The sequence below is a fragment of the Equus przewalskii genome, chromosome 23 (assembly GCF_037783145.1).
Source record: "Equus przewalskii isolate Varuska chromosome 23, EquPr2, whole genome shotgun sequence".
NCBI lineage: Eukaryota > Metazoa > Chordata > Mammalia > Perissodactyla > Equidae > Equus > Equus przewalskii.
The window spans coordinates 693,257-717,106 of record NC_091853.1 but is presented as its reverse complement, the minus strand read 5'-3'; the positions used below and the strand labels follow the sequence as shown (position 1 = coordinate 717,106).

The window sequence follows — 23,850 nt, the reverse complement described above, 5'->3', positions numbered from 1 at the left end:
TAGTGTTCTAGGAGGGAACAAAAGTAGATCTGTGTCTTATCTTCCTTAATGGTTTAACTCATCACTTTCAGGAAACTCTTTCCTGTACTAACTTAAATCCTCTCTGGTTACCATTCAAGCCCTTATTTCCCCCTATTTGTCCTTAAAATTAGATATTTGAATAGAATATGTATTTCTACTTGTAGGTGATTGTGATTTAGGAAGAGTTCACTGTCATTCACATCCTTTAAAATTTTAAATAGCAGGAAACAAATTATCACTTTCCTCAGCAGATCAAAAATGGGGATGAGACATAGTCATACAAGTTCAAAATTATGTATGTAGAAGGTTATACTGCAGCATTGTTTGTCGTACCAAAAGACTGCAAAAAACCTCAAGGTCCATCAATAGAGGACTCGTTAAATAAACCATGCCAATCCCTATGGTAGGATATTACACAGTTAAAAAGAATAAGGCAGATCTGCGTGTTCTGGTGTGGAAGAGTCTGTAAGGGCAGAATATTGCAAGCAGAGTATGATATCATTTGTATTTAAACATATGTATCTCTATAGTATCTATATCTGCAACAGTGGTTACCTCCTAGGAGGGGAACTGGGTGACTGGGAGACAGGGAGGAGAAGGAAGACTTGGTTTTCCCATCTATACCCTTTGCACCATTTGAATTTTATGCCGCAGTCTTATATTACTTATTTAAAACATAAATACAAAGCGCTAATGAATAGTTTTTAAAAGGATGAGCTCCACGACCTTTACCTGACATAATGCCCTTCCCGATTACTTCCACCTATCCAAATTCTGCTCCTTCTTCAAGATACATATTAATTCTCAGTTCCTTTTTGGGACAACTCCAGCGAGGGACTCTCTCATCCGATCTCTTTTGCTAGAAATTACCGTGTGTGGCAAATCATCACCCTGAATTGTTACAGCTCCTCTTCTTCTTTTTAAAAATAGTATCACCCATTTGTGTGAAACTTTCCACTTTGTATTTTCATTTCTGTTTTATGGAGCCTTTCAGGAGTTGCATCGGGGTCTTGCAAAGATGCGGAGTGGCCAGTGGGGAATACGGGAACAAGTCAAAGGGGGGAAGTACATGGGGAGGAGCTCGCGGCTCCCGCCATGCCCGCAGCCTTCACACACACTCACCCAGCAGAGATTCATGTGAACCAGTGGCCCCTTTTTATAAAATGCTGAAAGCCTGTGGAAAGGCGAAGCCTTCACATTTTACGCTGAATTAACCCAATTATCCTGACATCACAGCTAACAGCACCCACAAGGTATGAGATGTTGGGAGACAGGAGAGAACATTCTGAAGCAAGAATTACAAAAATTTTAGAGCCTAATGGGCTTAAAGATAACTAGTCTGAACCCTTACTTCACAGGTCCCAAGGCAAGGCACTGGGAGAGCTCAGACTCAAAATCACCTTTCCTCTTCAATTCAGTTGAGGAACTCACACCATGCAACTGTGAGAGAAGAGGTCTGGCCTGGCTGAAAGATGGGGTCTTTCCACAGCAAGAAAGACAGAGGGCTCTGTGCCTGGGGAAGGGGAGAGAAAGCAGGAGGCCAGAAAGAGGCGGTCGTCAAGTTCTGTCTCCTCCGTAACTGTGTCCAGGGCTCGGCGACAGTGTGTCAATAAACGTCCTCTCTATTTGCAGAAGCCTAGTTGAGATCCTCAGAGCTGGTTTGGAAGGCTACAAACCTCAGCTTCCCCTTACCCAGCACGGTCTCTCCACTTCAAGAAACCAACTGAACTTCCATTTAAAGCTCTTTAACGACATTTTCACATCCCCCTTTTCCACACCTGGAGAAGGAAAGTCAGAAAAGGAGGATGCGATACAAACGTGATGGGTTTCCCTATTTCCAGGGCATTTTCAGCCTGCTTTCCAGTGTCTACTGTGTCTGGAAAGTGAGAGTCATTTAGGGTAGCATGGAAATATTGCTGGCCTCGGTCTTGTTTCCTTCCTTTTCTTTGCTATTAAAAAATTTTCGCTGTGATCTCAGTAAGGTACCCCACTTCTGCTGGCGTCTGGATTCTGCAGCTCTTCTCTCTCCTCAGGGACACACATAGGGAGTAGGAACGCGTTTTTACCTGAGGAGAACGTGCAAGCACACGCTGAGGTAAGGGAAGCTTATACCCGAGTGGAACGAGTCCCATCCAGGCTCCGGTTTGGGAGTTCGGCCCCAGCCCGGACTACAAGTCCCAGGAGACCCCGCGGTGACGGCGCGCTGCACTGATCCTTCCCTCGCTCTCCGGACAGTGGGGTAAAGGTTCCGTTGCGGCGCACTGCGGCTTGGTGTGTTTTCAGCGGCGGTGACGGAGGCGGGGAGCCCGGCGACGGCAGGCGGGGGCGTCGGGGGCGGACTCCTCCTCCCCCGAGCCTGGGGGCGGGGAGGAGGGGAGCCGGCCCGGCCGGGACGCGCCGCGGCGGCCAGCGGGCTGGGCAGATGGAGGGCGACGGCGCGCCGCGGGCGGGCGAGCCGGTGTCGGGGCCCGGCCCGGGCGGCGGGCCGACCCGCGAGCTGTGCCGGGGCCTCGGGCGCTACCGCCGCTACCTGGCCCGGCTGCGGCAGAACCTGCGCGACACGCAGAGCTTCTTCCGCGACATCGAGGGCTCCCGCGCCCGCGGCCGCCCCCCCTCCCCCGCGAGCGCCGGCGGCCCCGAGCGCGGCCCTGCCGGCGACGTCGCCGAGCCCGGGCTGCAGGCGGGTAAGGAGGCGGCGGGCGGGCGGGCGCGGGGCCGCGGCGCGCATCCTCCGGGCTGGCCGGGGCCTGGGCGGGGGCCGCGGCGGCGGGAGCCCGGGAGGGCCGGGGGCCGGGCGGTGCGCGGGCGGCGCGGGGCGGGGGTCTGCAGGGAGCGGGGCTGACCCCAGGAGGGGAAAGCCGCTCAGAGTTCGCGGTGGGCGCTCGTGGGTCCGAGCCCCAGTTGAGGGATGGAGGAGAGGAGGGGTGGACGAGGGGCAGTCGCAGGGGGCCCCGGGAGGCGGGGGAGGCCCGGGAGCTCTAGTGGGTTGAATGTGTGTGGATTGTGCGCGCGTGTGTGGTTATGCATGTAAGTGTTTTTACACCAATCGTGAGGCAGCTCTCTGAAGAGGTAAGGAATGTACCCTGAATGGGGCTAGGGTCGCTAAAGGGAATGCTATCTGATGGTGCCAGGGGGTTTCCAGAGGTGTTGCTTGTGCTGGCGGTGAAGTTGGAGCGGGAGGGGATCGCTCTTGGTCCTGACGCTCCTCGACGTGATCCCCTCTGGGATGTGTGGGGGCCCTAAAGCGCTCACAGTCGCGCAGGGTCTTTGATCTTTCCTAATTTCTTGCTTCCTCTGAAACTGCTATAGGTGGGGAACTGGAGGATTTGTTAACTACTGCGTCTAATTAGGAAATAAACGAGGTTGGAAGGGAGAAGGGACTGGCATCCCACGGAGACGGATGCCTTGGGGACAACAGCAGAGAAAGTGTGTTTAATTTAGTGATTCTCAAACTGGTGTGTATTAAAATCAAATTAAAATTTAAAATATCTCAGGCCGTCCCACAGATCGATTGAGTAGGCCTCGTGGGTGGGTCCTCAGAATTTAAACGTAGCAAGTCCCCTGGGCAGCCTGGTGCAGGTGGTCTGCAAACCGGCTTTCAGAAACACAAATTTAGGTGCTGATAGCAAATTTGAACACGCGACTCAGAACGGAATGAATTGTTAAACTCTTTAGAGTTTGTGTGTTTGGCCCTATATTTCCAGAGTTGCATGTTTAATATCCTAAGTTTGTCTGAAACTCAAAAAATGGTGATAAAAAGAAGATAGTGTCATTCTGGTATGGTCCTGAATGATGCTGTTACGTTTAGTTGGCCTGAATGTAAATAAAAAAGCTTTGATTTTATCTCAGGAGATGAATGGGAGGAGGGGGATGACCAGCTTTTCTGAAGTTGCGGTTTTGGCATCTTCTGCCCAGAGGGTTGCTGTCTGAAAATGGACCTTCAGAGGGCCGACTTCAGTGCGGCTCCCAGAACACAGCTGTTGTAGTGTTTTCTGAGATGAACCCGAGAATGTGTACTTTCACCCTCTCCCTGAGCAGTGCTTTCCAGCGGCTTTCCCTACTCAGAAGTTCTTCTCATAGTTGTCTAAAAAGCCCTGTGCTGTGTCATTTTATAACAACTGTTTGCTTTAGAATTCCTACTGGAAGTTCACCTGTCGCTCGCCTCAGAGAGGTGGCCGTTTCCCCGGCACCTTGGTTGGCTCTTGTTTTTGTGCTTTAAAAGCCAACTTGAGAGATACAAATGTACCTTTGTATTTTGCCTCATGGCTTTTCTAGTTGACTGCATCATGAACTAATCTCTGTGTGTTTAACTCTCTTCACCCTCTGGAGTCTGTCCATCTGAAATAAAAACCACGGGAGGGTGCAGGTGGCAGGAAGTGAAAATGGACATCAGGGCAGATGAGTAGGGTCGTGCTTCCTATGTATGTTTTGGGGATGCTGTTTTCCCAGCTGTTTAGGTAATCATGTTAGAAAGTAGAAACTGCTCCTAAAAAGACAAGAAGTTCTTATTCTCCCCTTTTACAGGCTGTCTTTGCAAGGTCAAGTTCATTTGGAGACTCACCTTTCTTATAGGAATGTTGGTTTCTGATTAATAGCAACTTGGAATGTTAAGAGAAGGAACACTCAATTCTTAACCTAACAAACCTCTAGAGGGTTCTAATCGCCATTTCAGAATGGACGTGTGCTTCTAGGTTGGATGTAGCATATAGCGTTTGAGCAATTGAGTATGGGGATTAACTCTAAGTTTTTATTATTTCACTTTTAACCACAAAGGAAATGGAAAGGACCCAAAATAATGCTTCCTTCTTAATTTTGAGTTTTGTATTCACTGGGGCAGCATAGAGAGGATATATGCGTATGACGTTTTAGAAGTTAGAGTAGGTGGTCTAGAACTCTAAAATCGAGTAGCTTGGCCTGTACAAATAAAACGGAATTATGAGTGAAATTTCCTTGCTTCAGGTCCTCCTCTGCTGTCCAAATCATTGGTCTTCTTTTCACTTAACTATAGTGGTTGAGAGCCCTTCTATCTGGTGATTTTCCTCTGTCAGAGCGGTCAGAAATAATGAGGTAAAGGCTTTGAGCACCTCTGAAGAAAGGCAGAAAGGAGTGTTATACAAAGTAGCAGAGGGAAAAGTATTTTTCTTGTTTTACGATCCAGTAGAGGTCCCAGTTGTTGCAGTGCATCAAAAACTACTCAATTTTAAGAAATTGGAGTGACTCAACTGTGTCTGGTTGGAATGTGTCTAGCCTGTGCTGCTTGCCTTAGTGCTGGTCCCACCCCTTCCTAACTGAATGACCTTAGGCAAATCACAGCTGTGCTGTGCTACGGTTTCCTCATCTGGAAATGGGGAGTGTAATAATAGTACTTGTCTCCAGGGTCATTGGGAGTTAATGTATGCATGCGTTTAGAACAGTGCCTGGTGAGGTGCTGTGTAAATATTAGCTATTAGTAGTATTCAGTGAACATTTGAGTGCCTGGTATGGGGGATAAAGGGTCAAAGACATTGGCCTTGGCCTTGGGTTAGTGGAGATCAGTCTTTCCCTTCTATACTTTTCTCCTAAGAAAGAGCAAACAGTTATAGTTATCATCACCCCAGTACACCTATTTGTTTATGTTGGATGAAGGATGAAAAGGACTAGGAAGACCTGAACTTGGTCTTCAAGAAAGGCATGATCTGATCTCAGCCATTATATATGTGCAACGCGTAAAGCAGAAAAAGGGCAGAAAGCTAAGGTATGCCTAGATTTTAGGCATTTTATGTGAGTTATAATTCTTAGGTTTTTATAGTTCTTTGCCCTTGGTTAGAGGACAACTTAGTTCCTCCAACAGTCTTCATCCTCTTTTTGTCACACCTAGTGTATAAATTGGTTGCCAGAAATAAAAAGAAGAGGAGGGGACCGGCCCCGGGGCCAAGTGGTTAAGTTCACATGCTCCACTTCGGTGGCCCTGGGTTTCGCCAGTTCGGATCCTGGGTGCGGACGTGGCACCGCTCATCAGGCCACACTCAGGTAGTTTCCCATGTGGCAGAACTAGAAGGACCTACAACTAGAAGATACAGCTATGCACTGGGGGGCTTTGGGGAGAAGGAGAAGAAAAGAGAAAAAAGGTTGGCAGCAGATGTTAGCTCAGGGCCAATCTTTAAAAAAAAAAAAGAAAGAGGAAAAGCACTAGTACATTTATTTAAAATAGACATTTTTCTTGAACTTCTTAGATAGCAGTTTGTATGGATGATAAAGTCTAAGTGCCAGAGTGACATTTGGGGAAGGGACGGACAGTTGGGGGAGGGGATTCTTCACAGCCTGGTTCCGTAGAGCTGCCATCTTCATGGCTGAGGGGTGGAGAGAAGTTGGGGTGTTGGGGTGAAAGAGCAGGAGACTGGGATGGGCATGCTTTCTGGTAGTTTGCCATCATCTGTTTAGAAGAGCTGCCGTGCGTTTCAGCATAAGCTCCGCAGAGATAGTGCTCTAATTGTGGTCCTTATTTATTACTTGTATTGCCTTAGATGAACAGAACCCATTTTCCCAAGTACATCTAAAACTTCACTTTCTCTCTCCATTTTCTTCCTATATGGATGCTGCATATACTGGTCAAAAGCAAGCACAAGCGTATGAATCAGACCTGGGTTCCTGTTCCAGTTCAGCCTCTTAAACTGTGTGACTTGGGGCAAGTTATTTAACCTACTTGAATCTTGGTTTCTTCCTATGTAAAGTGGGAGTGATACAGAATGCCACATATCGTATGGTTCCATCTATGTGAAAAGTCCAGAATAGGTAAATTCATAAAGAGAGACAGTAGATTAGTGATCACCAGGGGCTGGGAGAGAGGAGGATGGAGAGGCACTGCTGATGGCTACGGGGCTTCTTTCTGGGGTATGAAAATGTTCTGGAATTAGATAGTGGTGATGCTTGCACAACTTTGTGAATATACTAAAAAAATTTTGTACACTTTAAAAGGGTGAATTTTGTGATCTGTGAATTATATCTCAATAAATAAATAAAATAGGAGTGATAATGTTTATCTCATGAAGTTGTGACATTTACAGTAAAGCCCTTAGCACCGGCATGCATTTAGTCTGAATACATGTGGCTGTTTGTGTGTGCGGATGTAGTTGTGAACCTAGATTGGGAAGCTGGAACATGGTGGGCGTGGGGAAGACTAAGGAGCAGAAAGGTGGAATGTGGGACACAACAGTTTTGAACTGGAGCCAGATTTAGGCCCCGGTGTCTGGGCTCCCAGTCTAATTCTGCTTCCGTGACTCCTCCCTTCTTCTTTTCTGACCTGGCCATGGGAATATAAAATGCACCCTGTCAGTGGAGAGATTTTGTTACAAATGAGTCACAACCTAGGCTCCATAGCTTGCCGTGGAACCATAATTTACTTCAGTGGGAGACTTTATCCAGTTGAATGAGTATAACGCGACACTACCTGCTCAAGCTTCTTATTCCAGTTGCCGGTCCCTGTCGTTGAGGGCACCAGGCCCCTCTTCCCTGGTCTTGCTACCTCCAGCTCCCTGGAAGGAGCTCTGGGAGGCGGTGGCCTCTACAATACAGTGGCTCTGGGGACCCTTCCCGTTTACCACCTTTCCCCTTCCTAAGCTTCCTTTCCTAGGATCATGTTCCCGTTGCATCGGGAAGCCCACTATTAAAAAGGCTTGGATAATTCCATTTGCTCTTGAAAGACATTATCACCTGTAAGTTTATTATCATTTGCACTATGTTTAGTCTTAAAAGTCATTACTGATTTCATTATGGTTAGTTCTTCAGCCTTGCAAGTAGTTTTTAAAGAAAGCAGGATTTAAATAAAAACCCACTCTGGTCTTTAAATTTTGTTTTGGTCTGTCTGCTTTCCCAGCATCTCCTTTTTTTCTTCATGCCTCTGTTCTCTGTCTCAGTAGGTTAAGAACCTTCCTGCAGTAAATGTACTTCTCAAAAGCAAGCTTTTAAAAAGGCTCAAAAAATATGTTATTGAAGTAAAGGGGAATATGAATTTCACCTTAAACTTGTTCAATTCCTATAGGTTCTGGGCATAGGGATCCTACTTTTATTTGTTTATGTCTTTTTCTGATAGCTGTGGATGTATTGTTCTTATCCCGCTTACTAGATTGCGAACCCCTAAGGGTAAAGACTGTGTTTTACTCGTCTTTGTATCCCTTGCAATGCTTCCTATAGTGCTTTGTACATAATAGGCAAATTATTTCCATGGCTGGCAGATACTGGAATAATGTTTTGAAATTAAATGCAATTTAATTTCCACTTCAGAAAGGCGTTTTTCTCCCCCATAGAAGATACAGACTCTAGTAGATTTGCCCACATTCTATTATCTGGGCCCCTAAAAAAGAACAGTGATATGCATTTGACAGACGACTGATGAGGCTGGAGCTGCATTCTGTGCCAGTATCCCAAAGAATGATTTTCATGGCCCAAAGAATGAGTTACATACAATACCAGTGTACCAGAGCCCCACCATAATGTGGGAAGTAAATCCTTAATATTCATTCACTCAGCACACCTTTCTTTTTCTTTTTAATGTTTATTGAGTTAATGATAGGTTACAATCTTGTGAAATTTAGTTGTACATTATTGTTTGTCAGTCGTGTTGTAGGTGCACCACTTCACCCTTTGTGCCCACCCCCCACCCCACCTTTCCCCTGGTAGCCACTAATCTGTTGTGTTTGTCTACATTTTTAAATTTCTCATATGAGTGGAATCAGACAGCGATTGTCCTTCTCTGTCTGTCAGCATACCTTTCTTAATGCCTGACTCTGTACTGGCCACAAGACACTCAGTGCTGAACCGTGCCCAACTGACCAATATTATTAATTCCAAGTTGATGTTGTGCAAGAAGGATTAGTGTTTTCTCATGTTCCCTCTAGAGGATTTTCTACAGATTGGTTACCTACTTAATCATTAGCTGTCTTTGAGGGTGTGGGGATAATGCATATGGGAAGTTGTAAGATTAGATGGCATTGATAAAAACTGGAGTTGAGATGCTTTACTGACTTTCTGACAGAGTACAGGAAAATTAGTCCCAATCTGCCTTTGATGGAGTAACTGTAATTGTGGGTATGGTTCAAAAGCAGAATGCATTCATGAAGGTTATTGTTAGAGCGTCTTTTATCTCCCTCTGGTTCTCAGAAGGCACTCACAGAGAAGCCAGTATGAAGAGTATGAGGTGTGTGGGTGCATGTGGTTTTTCCCTAGCAGTTTTAAGACCTAAGTTGAGTTTGCTCCTTACGTCTTGTAGGAAAACAATTCACCTCTGGGGATGATGGGTGTTGCTTCCTATGCGGTCCAGGGAATCCAAATGGTGTCCTTCATATCAAGGGTGAGTCCATGTGGAGTAGGCAGCTCTTCTGCCTTAACTCTCAAAGGTCTGGTTGGAGTCCCCTGTAGGATTTCCAGGCTAAGTATATGCCACTCCATACTTGGAAATTGAGTCAATTCTTTGCCAAATGGGGAGTTTGGTGATCTTGGGGATCCTGGAACTTGACACCTGAACAGAGGAGAACAGATGTAGCAGTGGTTGAGATATGTGTCCCCTTGCTTAGAGCTGTAAATCCGCCTCTCTGAGAAAATGCCCTTATGTATAACGTTCTTCCAAGTCCAAACCAAAGCTCTGGAGGAAGGTTCGTTGGAGCATGGGGGCTCGTCAGTATCCCAGGGCCTGGTTGGGGTGCCCTCCCGTGCGGTGCCGCCTTCTGTCCCCTTCAGCAGGCGGTGTGCATGGTGTGGATGTGTTCCCCAGCTTTGGGTGGTGTGGCTGCGGGAGCTTTTTGGCCACAAGTCTTTGGAGTCGGGCTTTGTAATGGGCTGCGGCTCCCCAGGGTGGTGGCCTGTGGGCAGCAAGAGGAGGAGGAGGATGAAGGATTGTTTTGCTTTTCATTTGTCTAACTAAAAACGCATCAAAACGATCCTAAAGCATGATGATAGGTTATGTATTCTTAAAAGCCTTTGATTAAAAAAACCTCACACTTTTTAAAAAAATGCTCTCGTCCCTTTTCTTTTACTCAGATGTAAAAACAGTATAACTTTAGCTTCATCAGATTGAAAGTGTCACTGCCTTGTTATGCCCGACAGATTTTAGTGTAGTGTGTTTCCGTCTTCCAGTCTATGTAATGGGGAGAGAATTACAATTCCCAAGGATTGTTTTTGTCAAGCCAAACTTTCTAGAGCAAAGACTAAGGCCCTGTGATAAATCAGCTAGATTACAAGACTAATTTGAATAAAACCTCTCTCTTTATTCAAATTAGAGGGACAGTGACTGCATCAATATGGAGTTCACCTTTTAGGAACATTCTCTACAACATAGTCTGGTCTTAACTTTTAATATGGACATGTGTAGGTGCAAGGAGGAATGTGGGAAACAGCTAGTAGGAGAAAAGTCATTCTTACTCTTCCAGCATACAAGAGCCCCGCTGGGACACCTCCTTCAGTTTCTCCTGATCTAATTGGGCTGCTCTGCTGGGCCTGGTTCCCTGGAGAGAAATGGAGACGTTCTGCTCCAGCTTGGAAAAGGGGTTTGTCAGCACCTGGTGAGGAGGAGACCTGTTCTCCAGAAGTCGAGGTGTGTCCCCACCGCCGCGGGATCAGAAGGGGCCGCTGCAGGCCGAGCGAGGCCAAGCTCTTCTGCTGACTTGCTGTCCAGTGAAGTGGATGGTTATGGGTAACTTTCATCAGCGTGTCCTGCCCTGGAGCGTGATGTTTGTCTGTACTGCTCAGCTTGGAGGATTTGGGTTCTGAATCTGATCCTGAACTACTTACTTAGATGAGTGCCTTGAACTCCCCAGACCCCGAACTGGCAGCAGGAAACGATCCCAGAAAGTTTGAGGCGGCAGAAGGTGATGTGCAGGGCCAAAGTGAGACAGTGAAGACGCTGTTACTGTTTAAAGCCTATCATTACTGTATTGGATGTAGTTTTTCTTTTTTTCTTTGTCAAGTAAAATTCTATCTCTTGATCTCTTTCCTCTGAGATCCAGAACTAGATACACTTTACTAGGTATCCTTTTGGCTCCTTTTTCAAAAATTATTTTGAGGGGCAGGCCCAGTGGTGCAGCGGTTAAGTTCGCACGTTCCTCTTTGGGGGCCCAGGGTTCGCTGGTTCGGATCCCGTGTGCAGACATGGCACCGCTTGGCAAGCCACTCTGTGGCAGGTGTCCCACATATAAAGTGGAGGAAGATGGGCATGAATGTTAGCTCAGGGCCAGTCTTCCTCAGCAAAAAGAGGAGGATTGGCAGCAGATCTTAGCTCAGGGCTAATCTTCCTCAAAAAGAAAAAAATTATTTTGAAATAATTTCAAACTTCCACAAACGTTGCCAGAATAGTACAAAGAACTTTCATACCTGCTTCATGCAGATTCTCCAGTTTTTAACATTTTATTGCATTTGCTCCATCACCCAATCTCTCCCTCTTTCTCTCTCTTTCTTGTGTCTACCGTTTCTCAGAACCTTTTGAAAGCACGCTCTAGATAGGTGGTATTATCTCCTCTAGACACTCTGGTGTGCATTTCTCCCGAACAAGGATATGCTTCTAGGTACCAGCATACAACTCCCCAAATCAGGAAATTAACCTTCATTCAGTACTACCAGCCAATCCGCAGACCCCATTCAAGTTTTGCCAACTGTTGCAATAATGTCTCTCTTTTTTTTTGATCCAGGATCCTATGCAGGAGCACAGGTTGCATTTAGGTGTCATGTCTCTTCTGACTCCCTTAATGTGTAATAGTTCCTCAGCTTTTCCCTGGCATTTATATCTTTGACAGTTCAAAGAGTTGGCCTTACATTCTGTAGGATGACCCTCAGCCTGAATCTGTCTTGTTTTCTCATGGCTAGACTCAGGCCATGAGCTCTTAGCAGGACGAGGCCCAGAAATGGTGGGATGTGCATCACGTCGGGGTGCATGGTGTTAGCCCCGACCCTGGAGATGTTAAGCTTGATCCCTGGTCATGTTGTCTCCTCTAGGTTTCTCCGCCTTAAAGTCGCCGTTTTTCCCTTTGCATTTGCTTAGTCTTTTGTGGGGTGGTGTTCTAAGATTTCACTGATAGTCCTGTTCCTGAGAAAAACTTCCCTATACCAGACCCAGCTCCCGCTGACCGCTCCCGCCTGCCACGGGGTGCTTTTTGTATCCATCATTCCTTCTGTATTTCTTATTTGGTATTCTTTGGTAAGAAAGAGCTTTCCTTTTTGTTTGTTTACCTATTTATGTCAGTGTGGACTTGTGAATTTTTTCAGTGGATTATAATCTCTTTAAAAAATTTTTAGGCTTAAATTGTCCCTGATTTGGTCAGTGAGCCCCGCTTTGAGCTGGTTCCTGCGTCCTTTTGACGTCTTCCCACCATTGGATCATTCTTAATGGTTACTAGCTACAAAATGCTGCCTTCCACATGATAGAAACTCATCTGTGCAGCATGGGGTTGATTTCCTTCAAGGAACCGCTTCCATCTCTGCAGCTCATAAATTATGGCCTCAGCTGCCACCTGCCTTTCTGTTCCCTCTGCAGCATGACCAGCCTCAGGAAAAGAAGGCGTCAGCAGGCTGCTGAGTGCAGTCTCTTCATTTCACATGGCTCCCAGGGGGTATGAGGCTGTGGGGAGTTTATCTCCCTCTCCCCAGGTGTCAGCACAATCCACTTTTTTTTTTTTTTTTAAAGATTTTATTTTTTTCCTTTTTCTCCCCAAAGCCCCCCGGTACATAGTTGTATATTCTTCGTTGTGGGTCCTTCTAGTTGTGGCGTGTGGGACGCTGCCTCGCCGTGGTTTGATGAGCAGTGCCATGTCCGCGCCCAGGATTCGAACCAACGAAACACTGGGTCGCCTGCAGTGGAGTGTGCGAACTTAACCACTCGGCCACGGGGCCAGCCCCTACAATCCACTTCTTAAACGCTGTTGGCGATCTTAACGTGGCCACCAGGTAGGATAACCTGAGCGATGTTTCTGCCAGCTCGCCTTCTCAGCTTTCAACAAGAGCTTTGGCTGCTTAAGTACATTTCAGTCTCTAGTCTCCAGAAACCATCCCATTCAACCAAAGTACCGTGTCCTACTTGGTCCTGAAGATCCTGAAACCCAGCCTCCCTAAGCATGTGTTTTCCTTATGTGAGGACGCCTCCTCTGTAGTTCAGGATCCTTTAAATTAGACTGAAGGTCAGAGCGCTCCTTTGGAAATGATACATGTTTCTTGGCAGAATTATTTCTCTCTCGGCTCTTGGGATTTTTGTAGCTCAACACTTTAAAGCTTCTAGAAGAAAGACTGTATAACATTCATTTCTCAGCTTAGGAGTTGTCCTTTTCTTTACTCTTGGCACATATAGTTAACGAGAAATAAAATATCACTACTTATTTGTGGAAATGCATATTTGTGTCTCTGATTACGTCAGTGAATTACAGAATCCTTTGTATTTCATTCGTGTTAAAAGTGAGATAAAAAACTTTACTGGGGCCAGCCCCATGTGGCATGGAAGTTAAGTTCCTGCACTCACCTTCAGTGGCCTGGGTTCATGGGTTTGGATCCTGGGTGCAGACCTACACCACTCATCAGCCATGCTGTGGCAGTGATCCACATACAAAATACAGGAAGACTGGCACAGTTGTTAGCTCAGGGCCAATCTTCTTCAAGCAAAAAAAAAAAATTACTGAAGGAGGAAAACCCTTGGGTACCAGGAACAAGGATTGCAGTCCCAACTCTGATGAGGCCTAAATGAGCTCTGGAGCCCCGTCACCCTTCTGAGTTGTAATAGTGTGATAAGGCAAAGATAGAGTTCCATTTCACTTACTCCATATGGTGCCTTCCCTGCCTTGGTCATGGACTGGCCTTCACTCACCTCTCGTGTGTCTGCTATTGAGTGGGATGGAAGACAGGCAAGGAGAGTGTATTGATAGAAATTCATTGCTGTTACTCCAAAAACAACTTAAATAAAACATCTATCCTTATGGGTCACTGGAGATGTAAAAAGCCCATTGGCGTTCCTTCACTCCAGTTCTCCCTTCTTAGAATAGTCTTAACCTCAAACCCAAAGGGGCTTAATATAATACACACTGACTGATGAGTAAGCATTAAAAATTTCTCTGAAAAGCCCCTCCTATTTCTTTTAGAAAAGGGACTCTAGAGATCTTAGGTAGAATAATAACATTTTTAAAAAGTATGCACCAGGGGCCGGCCCTGTGGTCAAGTGGTTAAGTTCGGATGCCCTGCTTCAGCGGCCAGGGGTTCGTGGGTTCAGATCCTGGGTGCCAGCCTACCCACCACTCATCAAACCATGCTGTGGTGGTGTCCCACATAGCAGAACTAGAATGACTTTACACCTAGAATATACAACTGCGTCCTGGGACTTTGGGGAGGACCAAAGAGGAAGACTGGCAACAGATGTTAGCTCAGGGCCGATCTTCCTCACACACACACACACACACACACACACACGAAAGTATGCACCAGCTACTGGTAATACTGTGTTTTCCCCCCAGCCTTTATTCCTTATGGTTCTGGACAGTTTTCACAGGGACTCTATCAGTCTGCTTTAAATTGGGGCCCAGCAATTGCTGAGTTGTGTTTGGCCCCAAATTGGGAAACAATGTGATGGGGGTGTGGGGGGGAGAAATTCCTCTTCTCTTCTCTTAGTCTCCACCCGGGCCTGAGAATCAGACTGACATGAGACAGATAAGCAGGAGAGAAGCATATGCATGTTATTAAATTTTGTATGTACAGGGGCGTCCCTAGAAGAGAATGAAGAAAGAAAGCTGAACATTTATCTACTGAAGGGACAAAGAGAAGTAGATTCTAACAGCGTGACAAGACAAGGGGCCTGGGCGAGGGCAGCTAATGGTGGAAAAGTAACTGGAAAATAAGAGTTAGTTTAACAAGGCTTATTTGTGCAGATTTTGCTTGGCCTTGATCCTGGGCTCTGGTGATAAGAATGTTGCCTTCCTCCTGGGACAGGGAGGGCATCTTCCAGATGGGGTTTCTCTCCTGCTTTCAGAAAGAAAAAGGGAGGTCAGCGCCCTTCTTATACCTGCTGTGTACAAGGGCCTTTAGCTCAAAATAATCCTTATGCCAAAGTGGCGTATTTTGGGATGGCATATTCCGCCGCTGGTCCAGGCACTGTCTACTATCAAGCACTAACCTGGCCCCCGGAGACCTGGGGACAGCTCCTGCACTGCCCTGTGTGCCACCTTTTATCTGCTTAGATAAATGGAGAAACATGGGCTCTTTTCTGCTTTTTTATTTTTATTTATTTTATTTTATTAATTAATTTATTTTAAAGATTTTATTTTTCCTTTTTCTCCCAAAGCCCCCCGGGTACATAGTTGTGTATTTTAGTTGTGGGTCCTTCTATTTGTGGCCTGTGGGGTGCCACCTCAGCATGGCTTGATGAGCAGTGCCAAGTCCATGACCAGGATTTGAACTGGTGAAACCCTGGGCCACCAAAGCAAAGCACATGAACTTAACCACTCGGCCATGGGGCCAGCCTCTGCTTTTTTATTTTTTTATTCTTTTTTTTTTTTTTTTGAGGAAGATTAGCCCTGAGCTAAGATCTGCTGCCAATTCTCCTCTTTTTGCTGAGGAAGACTGGCCCTGAGCTAACATCCGAGCCCGTCTTCCTCTACATGTGGGACGCCTGCCACAGGGTGGGTTGCCAAGTGTTGCCATGTCCGCACCCGGGATCTGAACCGGTGAACCCCGGGCTGCCGAAGAGGAATGTGTGAACTTAACCACTGCGCCACCGCGCCGGCCCCTCTGCTTTGTTTTTTAAGCTAGTTTCCTCATCTATAAATGGGCATAATAACAGTTCTTGTCTGGTAGAATTATGAGCACTAAATGAGATGAGACAAATAAAGTGATGTATTTAGAAAGGACTCAGTAAATGTTAATGTGGAGGAGGAAAAATAATTTTCCCTCTACTAGGTTCTTGGCTGAGACACCGCCGTAATAAAAAGACAGATTAACAGGAGAAAAACAAACAAGTTTAATAACGTGTATGCCTCCTGTGTACATGCAGGAGACCCGGGAAAAAATAAATAACTTGCCAAAATGGCCCACCTTAAATATCATCTCCAGTGAAAGACCAAAGCTGTTGGTGTGGGGGGAGGCCGGTTACAGGAGGCTGTCGGGAAGAGCGCAGAGGAGACAGGAAGGGCTGTGCGGTGAAGTCCCTGCCTTCTGCCTTGAAAAGTTTCTAGAGATTTAGCACCTGAGAGGCAGACACTTTTACAAATGGAAATTTCCCTTGTAAATGTTTCTTACAAAGGAGTAACTTCTACTCAGTTTTCAGAGCTTCACCTGTGTCTGCTGTTTCTTAAAAATAACCAGCTTAAAATAATCCGTATGCCAAAGCAGCATGTTTTGAGTTGGTCTGTTTTGCTCCCTTTCCTTATCTGAAACAAATACGCAAAATGGGTGGCCGCTTTGGTTGCTCTTCTCCTGCTTCTAGTTTGAAGCCTTGTTTAGAAGTGACCCCATCAAGATCATCTGTATTTAAGAACCATCAAGGAAGAAGAAACAACCTTGGCTTGTACTTAAGACAGTTTGACTTGCCTTTTCCTGCAGGCGAGTTGGCAGGTTAATGTGCTCCAGCTGAGAGGCCCTGCTGTCACCTTCTGGCAGCCCCGTATGCAGATGCTGTTATATTAATTACAAAAGAAAACCCAATTAACTCAGAAGTCCTTTAAGGCTGGGAGGCGGCTGCTCCAGCTCTGAAACAGATCTTCTTCCTCCCTCCTACTGTCAGGCCCCAGTTTTTAATCTCTTCTTTAGAGAACTGTGGAAACTGCTCTGCAGGTCCTCAGAGCCCTGGCCAGTTCAGTCCACTTTTTGATCTGCAATTAGAATGGTCCAGGAAGAGCTTGCATAATTAAATTCACATAGAATTTAAAGCAAAAACAGCCAGACCAGCTTCCCATCCCCCTCAATGATTTTTCTTTCAACAGTTAAAACCTGATGAAATCCTGGAATTTTAGAATTGGAAAGGATGTTAAAGATGATCTAATGCAACTCCGTCAGTTCACAGATGAGAAGTCCAGGGCTCAGAGAAGTCCAGCGAGCTGCCAGAGTCGCAGAGCTGGTCCGTGGTGAGGCTGGGGTCGGAGCGTCTGCCCTCCTCGCTGGTGCTCTCCCCCCTCGGTCTGCGCTCCTCCCTCACCTGCCCGTTTGCCCAGAGAAGCAAGGCGTGTGACAGGCTGGCTTCAGCTTCGTTCTCCCCACGCCCTTGTTCAAATCTTGTAGACATGTTGGAGATCATTGAAGAAGCTAAAGATTAGTGGGAGAAGCTAAGGGCTTGGCTAATGACGTATCGAAAAACAGATGGCGATGTTCGTGTTGAAGACCTTTCTTCAGTCCAATAGGTGACACGTAGAACCCTGGCAGGGTGCCTGGAAACAAAGATTAGAACTGGGCTCAGCATCAGCCCGCTTTCCCATTGCACTGGTCTGTGGTGTTTGACCCCAGCAGGTTTATTTGTGGTGACTGCTTTTGCCACTACAGAGACGGGGTGATAATTTGGGATGTGTCAGCTGTGGTTTGGGCTGATGCAGCATGTTTTACTGGCTTCCTAGAGTTGACACTTTGTCTCAGAGATATTGAGAGCTCTCCCTCTGGTTCTGAAAAATGCTTTTTGTTGCTTGGTTTTCATTCTCTGTTATCTGCTCTCCTAGGAGCAGCATTAGAGCTCATTTGGGTTTGTGGGTTTTAATTACGTACCAGCCTTTGTTAGAGGAGTTATAAAGGTTGTCAGTATGCACTTACACTTAAACACCTATCTGAAAATCTGAGGAGGCCTGGGAAAAGAGGGAAGATAGGAAGTGTAGATAAGAGTGAATGTAGCTGGACTTGTGCTCAGGCTGACACTATGGGCATTGAATTCCGTAAGGCGAGTGGGGAAGTCCTATTCTGTCCACATCTACTCTCATGTTGAGATGAAGGAGGTTTTGGGGAATGACAGTTGCTCCTAAGCTATTCGTCATGGTACCAGACTTTTCAGAATACTTAATAGAACCACTTATAGCTTTTTGTAGACAATTCTCCACAATAAATGGATTCTGACACAGAGCAGAGAAATGCATAACAGAACGCACTTACTATGTGTTGGGTGTTGAGGATATAGAGAGAAATATGGTGGTTCTTCCTGCTTTTGATAATTATAAATAGATAACTAGAATTGACTGTGCTAAATGTTTAATTGTGAACAGAATTGCTACTGGTCACATAATCAATTGGCTGGGCCCTCTTGCTTTTATTTTTATTTTATTTATTTATTTTTTGAAGATTTTATTTTTTCCTTTTTCTCCCCAAAGCCCCCTGGTACATAGTTGTGTGTTTTTTAGTTGTGGGTCCTTCTAGTTGTGGCATGTGGGACGCTGCCTCAGCATGGCCTGGTGAGCAGTGCCATGTCCACGCCCAGGATTCGAACCGGCAAAACTCTGGGCCACTGCATTGGAGCACGCGAACTTAACCACTCGGCCACAGGCCCGGCTCCTGGGTCCTCTTGCTTTTAGATTGTAGGTCAAAGATTAGACCAGTGATCTGGTGATCTCACTCTCGTGCTTAGTAAATACCTTGCGCAGATTTAGGCACTCATTTAATGCTCTTTGCTTTTTCAAAGGAACCCGCCTCTTTCCCAGGAGAGTAGATTTTCTTGTGTCAGTGTCCAGTGTTGCTGAGGTACGTGTACTAATGATGGACGACAGAAAAGGAAGGGCTGAATGAAGTGCGTGCCGGGGTGTGGGTGCAGGCTGAGTTCTTTAAACCTTTTGGTAGTGCCGTTTGTGGAAGAGGAGGTTTGAGGATTTGAAATAGTAAGTTCGTAGCCGGATAGGCACAGTCTGAAGTAGAACAACCTCTTAAATGAGTCAGGCCTCTCTCGCTTCAGTTACGGGAACAAAGTCAACAGCTTACGAAGGGTTTAATGCCGCTCATGGATAAGTGACTCCAGGGAGGACCGTTTCAGTTGGTGCCACCCCAGATTTCAATTAGGATGTGTGTGTTTGGCTCAGAGATGGGCCTTCTGATAGCTCAGAGCTGTGTGTCTGTGCCTTTCTGAACAAACGCAAGGGCTGCCTGAGTCCTGCACATGGGCAGGCACTGGCACCGAACACGGTGGGGATGATGGAGTTCAGAATCCCAGAGTCCCATGCAATTAATTCCTGCTTCTTTTTCCCAGACAGAGGTTCTTATACTTCAGGAAGCCTTTTGTTCTCTCCTGAATACTATTTGATCCTGTGGAAGCTAGCCATTTAGATGAGTGAGGTCGTCCTGAAAGAGTGTTTTTGAGCTAGATCACATCTCTTCTGGATTTGCCTGGATTTTATCCTGACAGGCGCTCTTTCCCTTTGTCCCACTCAGGGTCTTGTCACCCGTAAACTGAAGGAATATGATTTGATTAGGAGATATTGATCTTAACTGAGCACCCTATGTTTTAGGAAAACAGATGACTTGGCAGCAGAATGCTGTCACCAGCTATCAGAGAGATGAACCAGAAAAGCTTCTAGAGCTTATGCAAACTTGAATAACATTTTATTTCGACATGTGTGGAAATAAAGATTAGCTCACACATTTAGTTATAAAATATATCGTAAATGAGGAAAGTAGCAATCTGAAGCTGCGTGTGGTAGAGACGTTTGAAAGGGCCTTATGTGTTCAAGCGTTGGCTCTTCTACCTCAAGGCAGGTTTTCATTTTGACGTACTCAGGTGTAGTTTCTCTTGGACTCACATCCCAGTTAGTTCGTCTTTTCCTGCTTTGTCAGTTGAATGATCTTGTGCTTGTGATTGAGTCCTTGTAAAGTCCTTAGGCAATCCTTCCCCTGGATGAGGAAGCGGGGGAGGGTGGATCCTGTCACTGCCACCTTTCTGGACAGAAACAGCTGCTCTGGGATGAGCCTGGGAGGGGAATTTGGTTTGATATTTGAGAAGCCTTTTCTGACTGGGGTGTTTTCTTGATGCCTCCTTCAACCAAGAGCTTCCTAGAAACTTCTTCTCTAGGACCCTGGCGTCCTACTGGGGTCCCTGTGTGTCTCTCTACCCCTCCTCACTTCTTCTCTCTGTACTCCTTTCTCTTCCTCCACCCTCCCCTTCCCCAACCAGGCCAGCTGAGCTGCATTTCCTTCCCACCTAAGGAAGAGAAGTACCTCCAGCAGATTGTGGACTGCCTCCCCTGCATCTTGATCCTCGGCCAGGATTGTCACGTCAAGTGCCGGCTGTTGAACCTGCTCTTGGGCGTGCAGGTGCTTCCCACCAGCAGGCCGGGCAGTGAGGAGAGCTGCAAGCTTCGGCGCCTCCGCTTCACCTACGGGACTCAGACTCGGGTCAGCCTGGCGCTCCCCGGCCAGTATGAACTAGTGCACACGCTGGTTGCTCACCAGGGCAACTGGGAAACCATCCCTGAGGAGGACCTGGAGGTCCAGGAGGACGGTGAGGATGCTGCCCATGTCTTAGCCGAACTGGCGGTGACGATGCACCATGCACTCCTGCAGGTACCGACTTCATACTCGTATAGCAACTGTACACATACAGACCAGCTTTCCTTGTATTGGAGCTTTCTCAGAAAGTAAGTTGGCAGTGTATACTCTGGGCTCTGAGCATCAGCTGATGGAGTGAAAGGAACATAACCTAGGAAGCTGACAGACAAGGCTGTGGCAGTGCCGTCCCTGCCTCTGCCATCGTGCTGCGAGGCCCTGAGCAGGCTCCTTGTCTCCTTGTCTCCCTTTCTAAAAGGGAAGGAATGTGATACTTTCATCTTGACATGCTTTTACAGAATAGTCGTGATCAGAGTTAGAAACCCTTTTTCATTTCTTAGCAGGAAGATATTGCTAGAATTGTCTCTAGCCGTCTCGTTCTAAAAGAAATGGTAAGATGATGGGTAATTAATGTTCTTATTAGATTGAGACTACGTGAAGAATTTTGTGAGTTCTCCTTAGACCTGGCCATTATTTTCTAAACGGGGTAGACCATGTCTCCTGCTTTCTGAGGAACTTGGGAAGGTGAGAGCAGGTCTTGCTCAATGTAAGGAGATCTGGAGATCCCGTCATCTGAAGACTATCTTTGCTTCTCTCTTGAAGTAAGTTCCCAGAGACAGCACTGGCCTGGTGGCACCTCCAGAGGGATCGTATTGTCCGTCTGGCACTTGCGTATCCACTTAAGAAGGACTCGTCTCATGCTGGGCTTCCTTTCCTACCGTATAGCTGTGACTGGGCTGTTTGATTAGACCAAGTGGGGATTGGCAAAGGTGTGACTGTCAGGGGTCAAGAGTGGGTGGGAATAAAAGAATGCGGGCCTGCTCAGAGCGGAGAGAGTGTCGCCTTGGCTAGCTGTGCGGAAGGACGGGCTTGTTTGGCAGGGCTAGGAGGGGAGTTTCTTCTTTTTAGTAGCCCCTTCACCTACTCCTGTTCTCAAAGGCTTGATCTCTCAGTCAGTGAATGGGTCCTTTGGTTGTGGCCATGGCCTATGACACTCTAAAAGTAGAAACTGTCATCTCATTTCCTTCCAGAGTCCAGATTTCTTTTATCTTGATAAATGCCGGAGGGGGCTACGTATACAAGCAGCATTTCTCTCAGCTCAGTTTCAGTGGGGCTTTCCCTGCTTCACACTGAGGGCCTGCGCTGCTTGTCTCCAGGACGACGTGAGAGTTCTTGGGTAACTGACAGCAGGCCTTGTTTACTGACCGAGGCTGCTCAGTTGATGCGTGAACTTCTTCGCGATGCGTATGTGTCTGGTCCATCTACACTCTCTGGTATACCACCCTGGTCTAGTTCCCTTAAGTTTCCAATAGATCAGCAGTTTTCCAAGTTTTTAGATTTTAATTCACTGTAAGTAGAAACATTTAATATCAGGACTCAGTACATATATACACATATACATTTGAAATAAAGTTTCGTGAAACAATACTTTTACTTCTTGCAAAACACACTGATGTTTTCTTCTCTATTCTATTTGACTTCATTTTTTAAAAATGATGGTAGCAACCCAGTAAATTGATGCTCTGACCTAATACATTGTGACCTGCAGCTTAAAAAACACTGTTAAATACCTGAAATGAAGGCTGTAGGGTAGGTGGTGATTTTTCCTGTTCTTGCCTTTTAAAAACAATCTTGGAATGTGAACAGAGCCATCCGCAGGAGAGACAAATGTTTTGATTGATTCCTGTGTCCCTTCGTCTTACTGGCTCATTTACTTTTGTTCCGTGAATTGAGGGGATACGAGACAGCCACAGGAAGGAGAGTGGGAGCTGTTCCCAAGCGCGTATCTGAGTGTACGTCTTCCTCGTGAGAGTCCCAGTGCTTGCTCCTGCCACGCGCTAAGTGTCAGACTGAGCTGGCGATTGAGGCGGCGACCAGGTTGGGAAGTTGAGATGCCAAATCAGCCTTCTCTCCACACAGTTGAAATGTGTATTCTCTTTCCTGAGGAATATTCTTCTCTTTTCTTGAGGAATTCTCTAGCCTCTCGTGTTCTTTTTCGTGTGGTTTGTGAGGCTTCCTTAGCCAGTGTTTCACCGGATCTGCTTTATTCTCCAATGGTTTTGATGTAGAAATAGCAACAGGCCCCAATGGTTCTAAGTTTAGAACCCCTTGATGTTGGCCGCAGAGGGGCCTTAGCAGCCTTTGTGGAGCTCAGACCCTGCTCTGTCACTAGAGTCAGGCTCCTGTCTCCATTAAAGACATCAGTCATGCTCAGCTCACTGCTGCGAGCGTTCCACAGCTCCCTTGCAGATTTTTCATGACAGTGAGAAAGACCTTTTTGTTTAGCTCCCATTACATTTAGGACCAGGGAGTTACCTCTAAGCAGCCGGTCCATTTGGTTTGTAAAGGGAGTGGCAAAGAAAGGAAACATGTAGCTGAAGGAAACCAAGATTGAATTAGGGGAAATGAGATGTTCATCTCAACTGTCAAATTATCAAAGCAGAATTTCCCCCTCCCCTCTTATACAATGGGCATTCTTCTAATAGGTTGCTTTAATATCCTCATAAATTAGCCATTTTCAGTTTGTTCCAGAATAGGCCACCTCACATGGCCTCATAGTACTTGGTATTCCCAGCTTTTTAGCTCTCGGTCCCCTGAGATTCTCAGTTCAAAGTTAAGCAGTGGAGGAGCACTGTTAAGCCTTTAGTTTGTGAAACCCCATTTAGTGTTAAAAACAGTCATTTTCCAGTTGGCAGCACATTTCACCATTCATGTTCGCTGGGTCTGTCTCCATGTGTACACACCACTTCCCCTTCCCACCCTCACCCCCCTTCTGGCACCTCCTTTTTACTCTTTCTGTTTTTCCTCTTGCGAGTCCAGGGCAACACAGTTGCCGGCCTCAGAGTTGCCTCAATCTGATGTCGGTTGGCGTGTGTGTGTATTTTTTTCCTATGAACACCTGTAAGAAAAGGAATAAAGAGAAGCAGAGATGATTAAACTCCCTCAGTCTGAGATGGGATTCCTGCAGCTTAGCAGTGCCCTTCCGCTCCCTGTGGCAGTTCTGCAGTTCTCAGCTCTGCGCCTGTCAGTAGCCTGTTTATCCCCACCAGGTGTTTTCTGGCCTTTGGACAAATGTCCGTGTCGCCTGGCAGCCAGACTGCCACACACTGACAAGGCTATTGGCTCATGGTGATGTCTGGTAGGGTATGTTTCAGGGAACCGAGGTAGATTAGTATTTCCAAGCAAGGTCTAATGACTTGCAAATAAACTTATCCTTTAACTCTAACCAGTTGGAGTAGTAAAGTTTTCTCTTTATAACCGCCAATCTCTAGCTCTCAATGGAAAAAATCTTTTTTGTGTGTGAGGAAGATTAGTCCTGAGCTGAAATCTGTTGCCAGTCTTCCTCTTTTTGCTTGAGGAAGATTGTCGCTGAGCTCACATCTGTGCCTATCTTCC

General features: G+C 46.4%; 1 protein-coding gene across 1 annotated transcript in view; it reads left to right on the top strand.

The window, feature by feature from the left end:
* The first annotated feature begins 2,341 nt into the window (after positions 1-2,341).
* The window catches only part of DSTYK (dual serine/threonine and tyrosine protein kinase), a 47,214-nt gene continuing 25,705 nt past the window's right edge, over positions 2,342-23,850 (top strand). The window contains exons 1-2 of the mRNA XM_070591410.1: positions 2,342-2,705; positions 20,084-20,472. Of these exons, the coding sequence (XP_070447511.1) occupies positions 2,444-2,705; positions 20,084-20,472 (651 nt within the window). The 5' untranslated portion in view covers positions 2,342-2,443. The remainder of the gene's footprint in view (positions 2,706-20,083; positions 20,473-23,850) is intronic.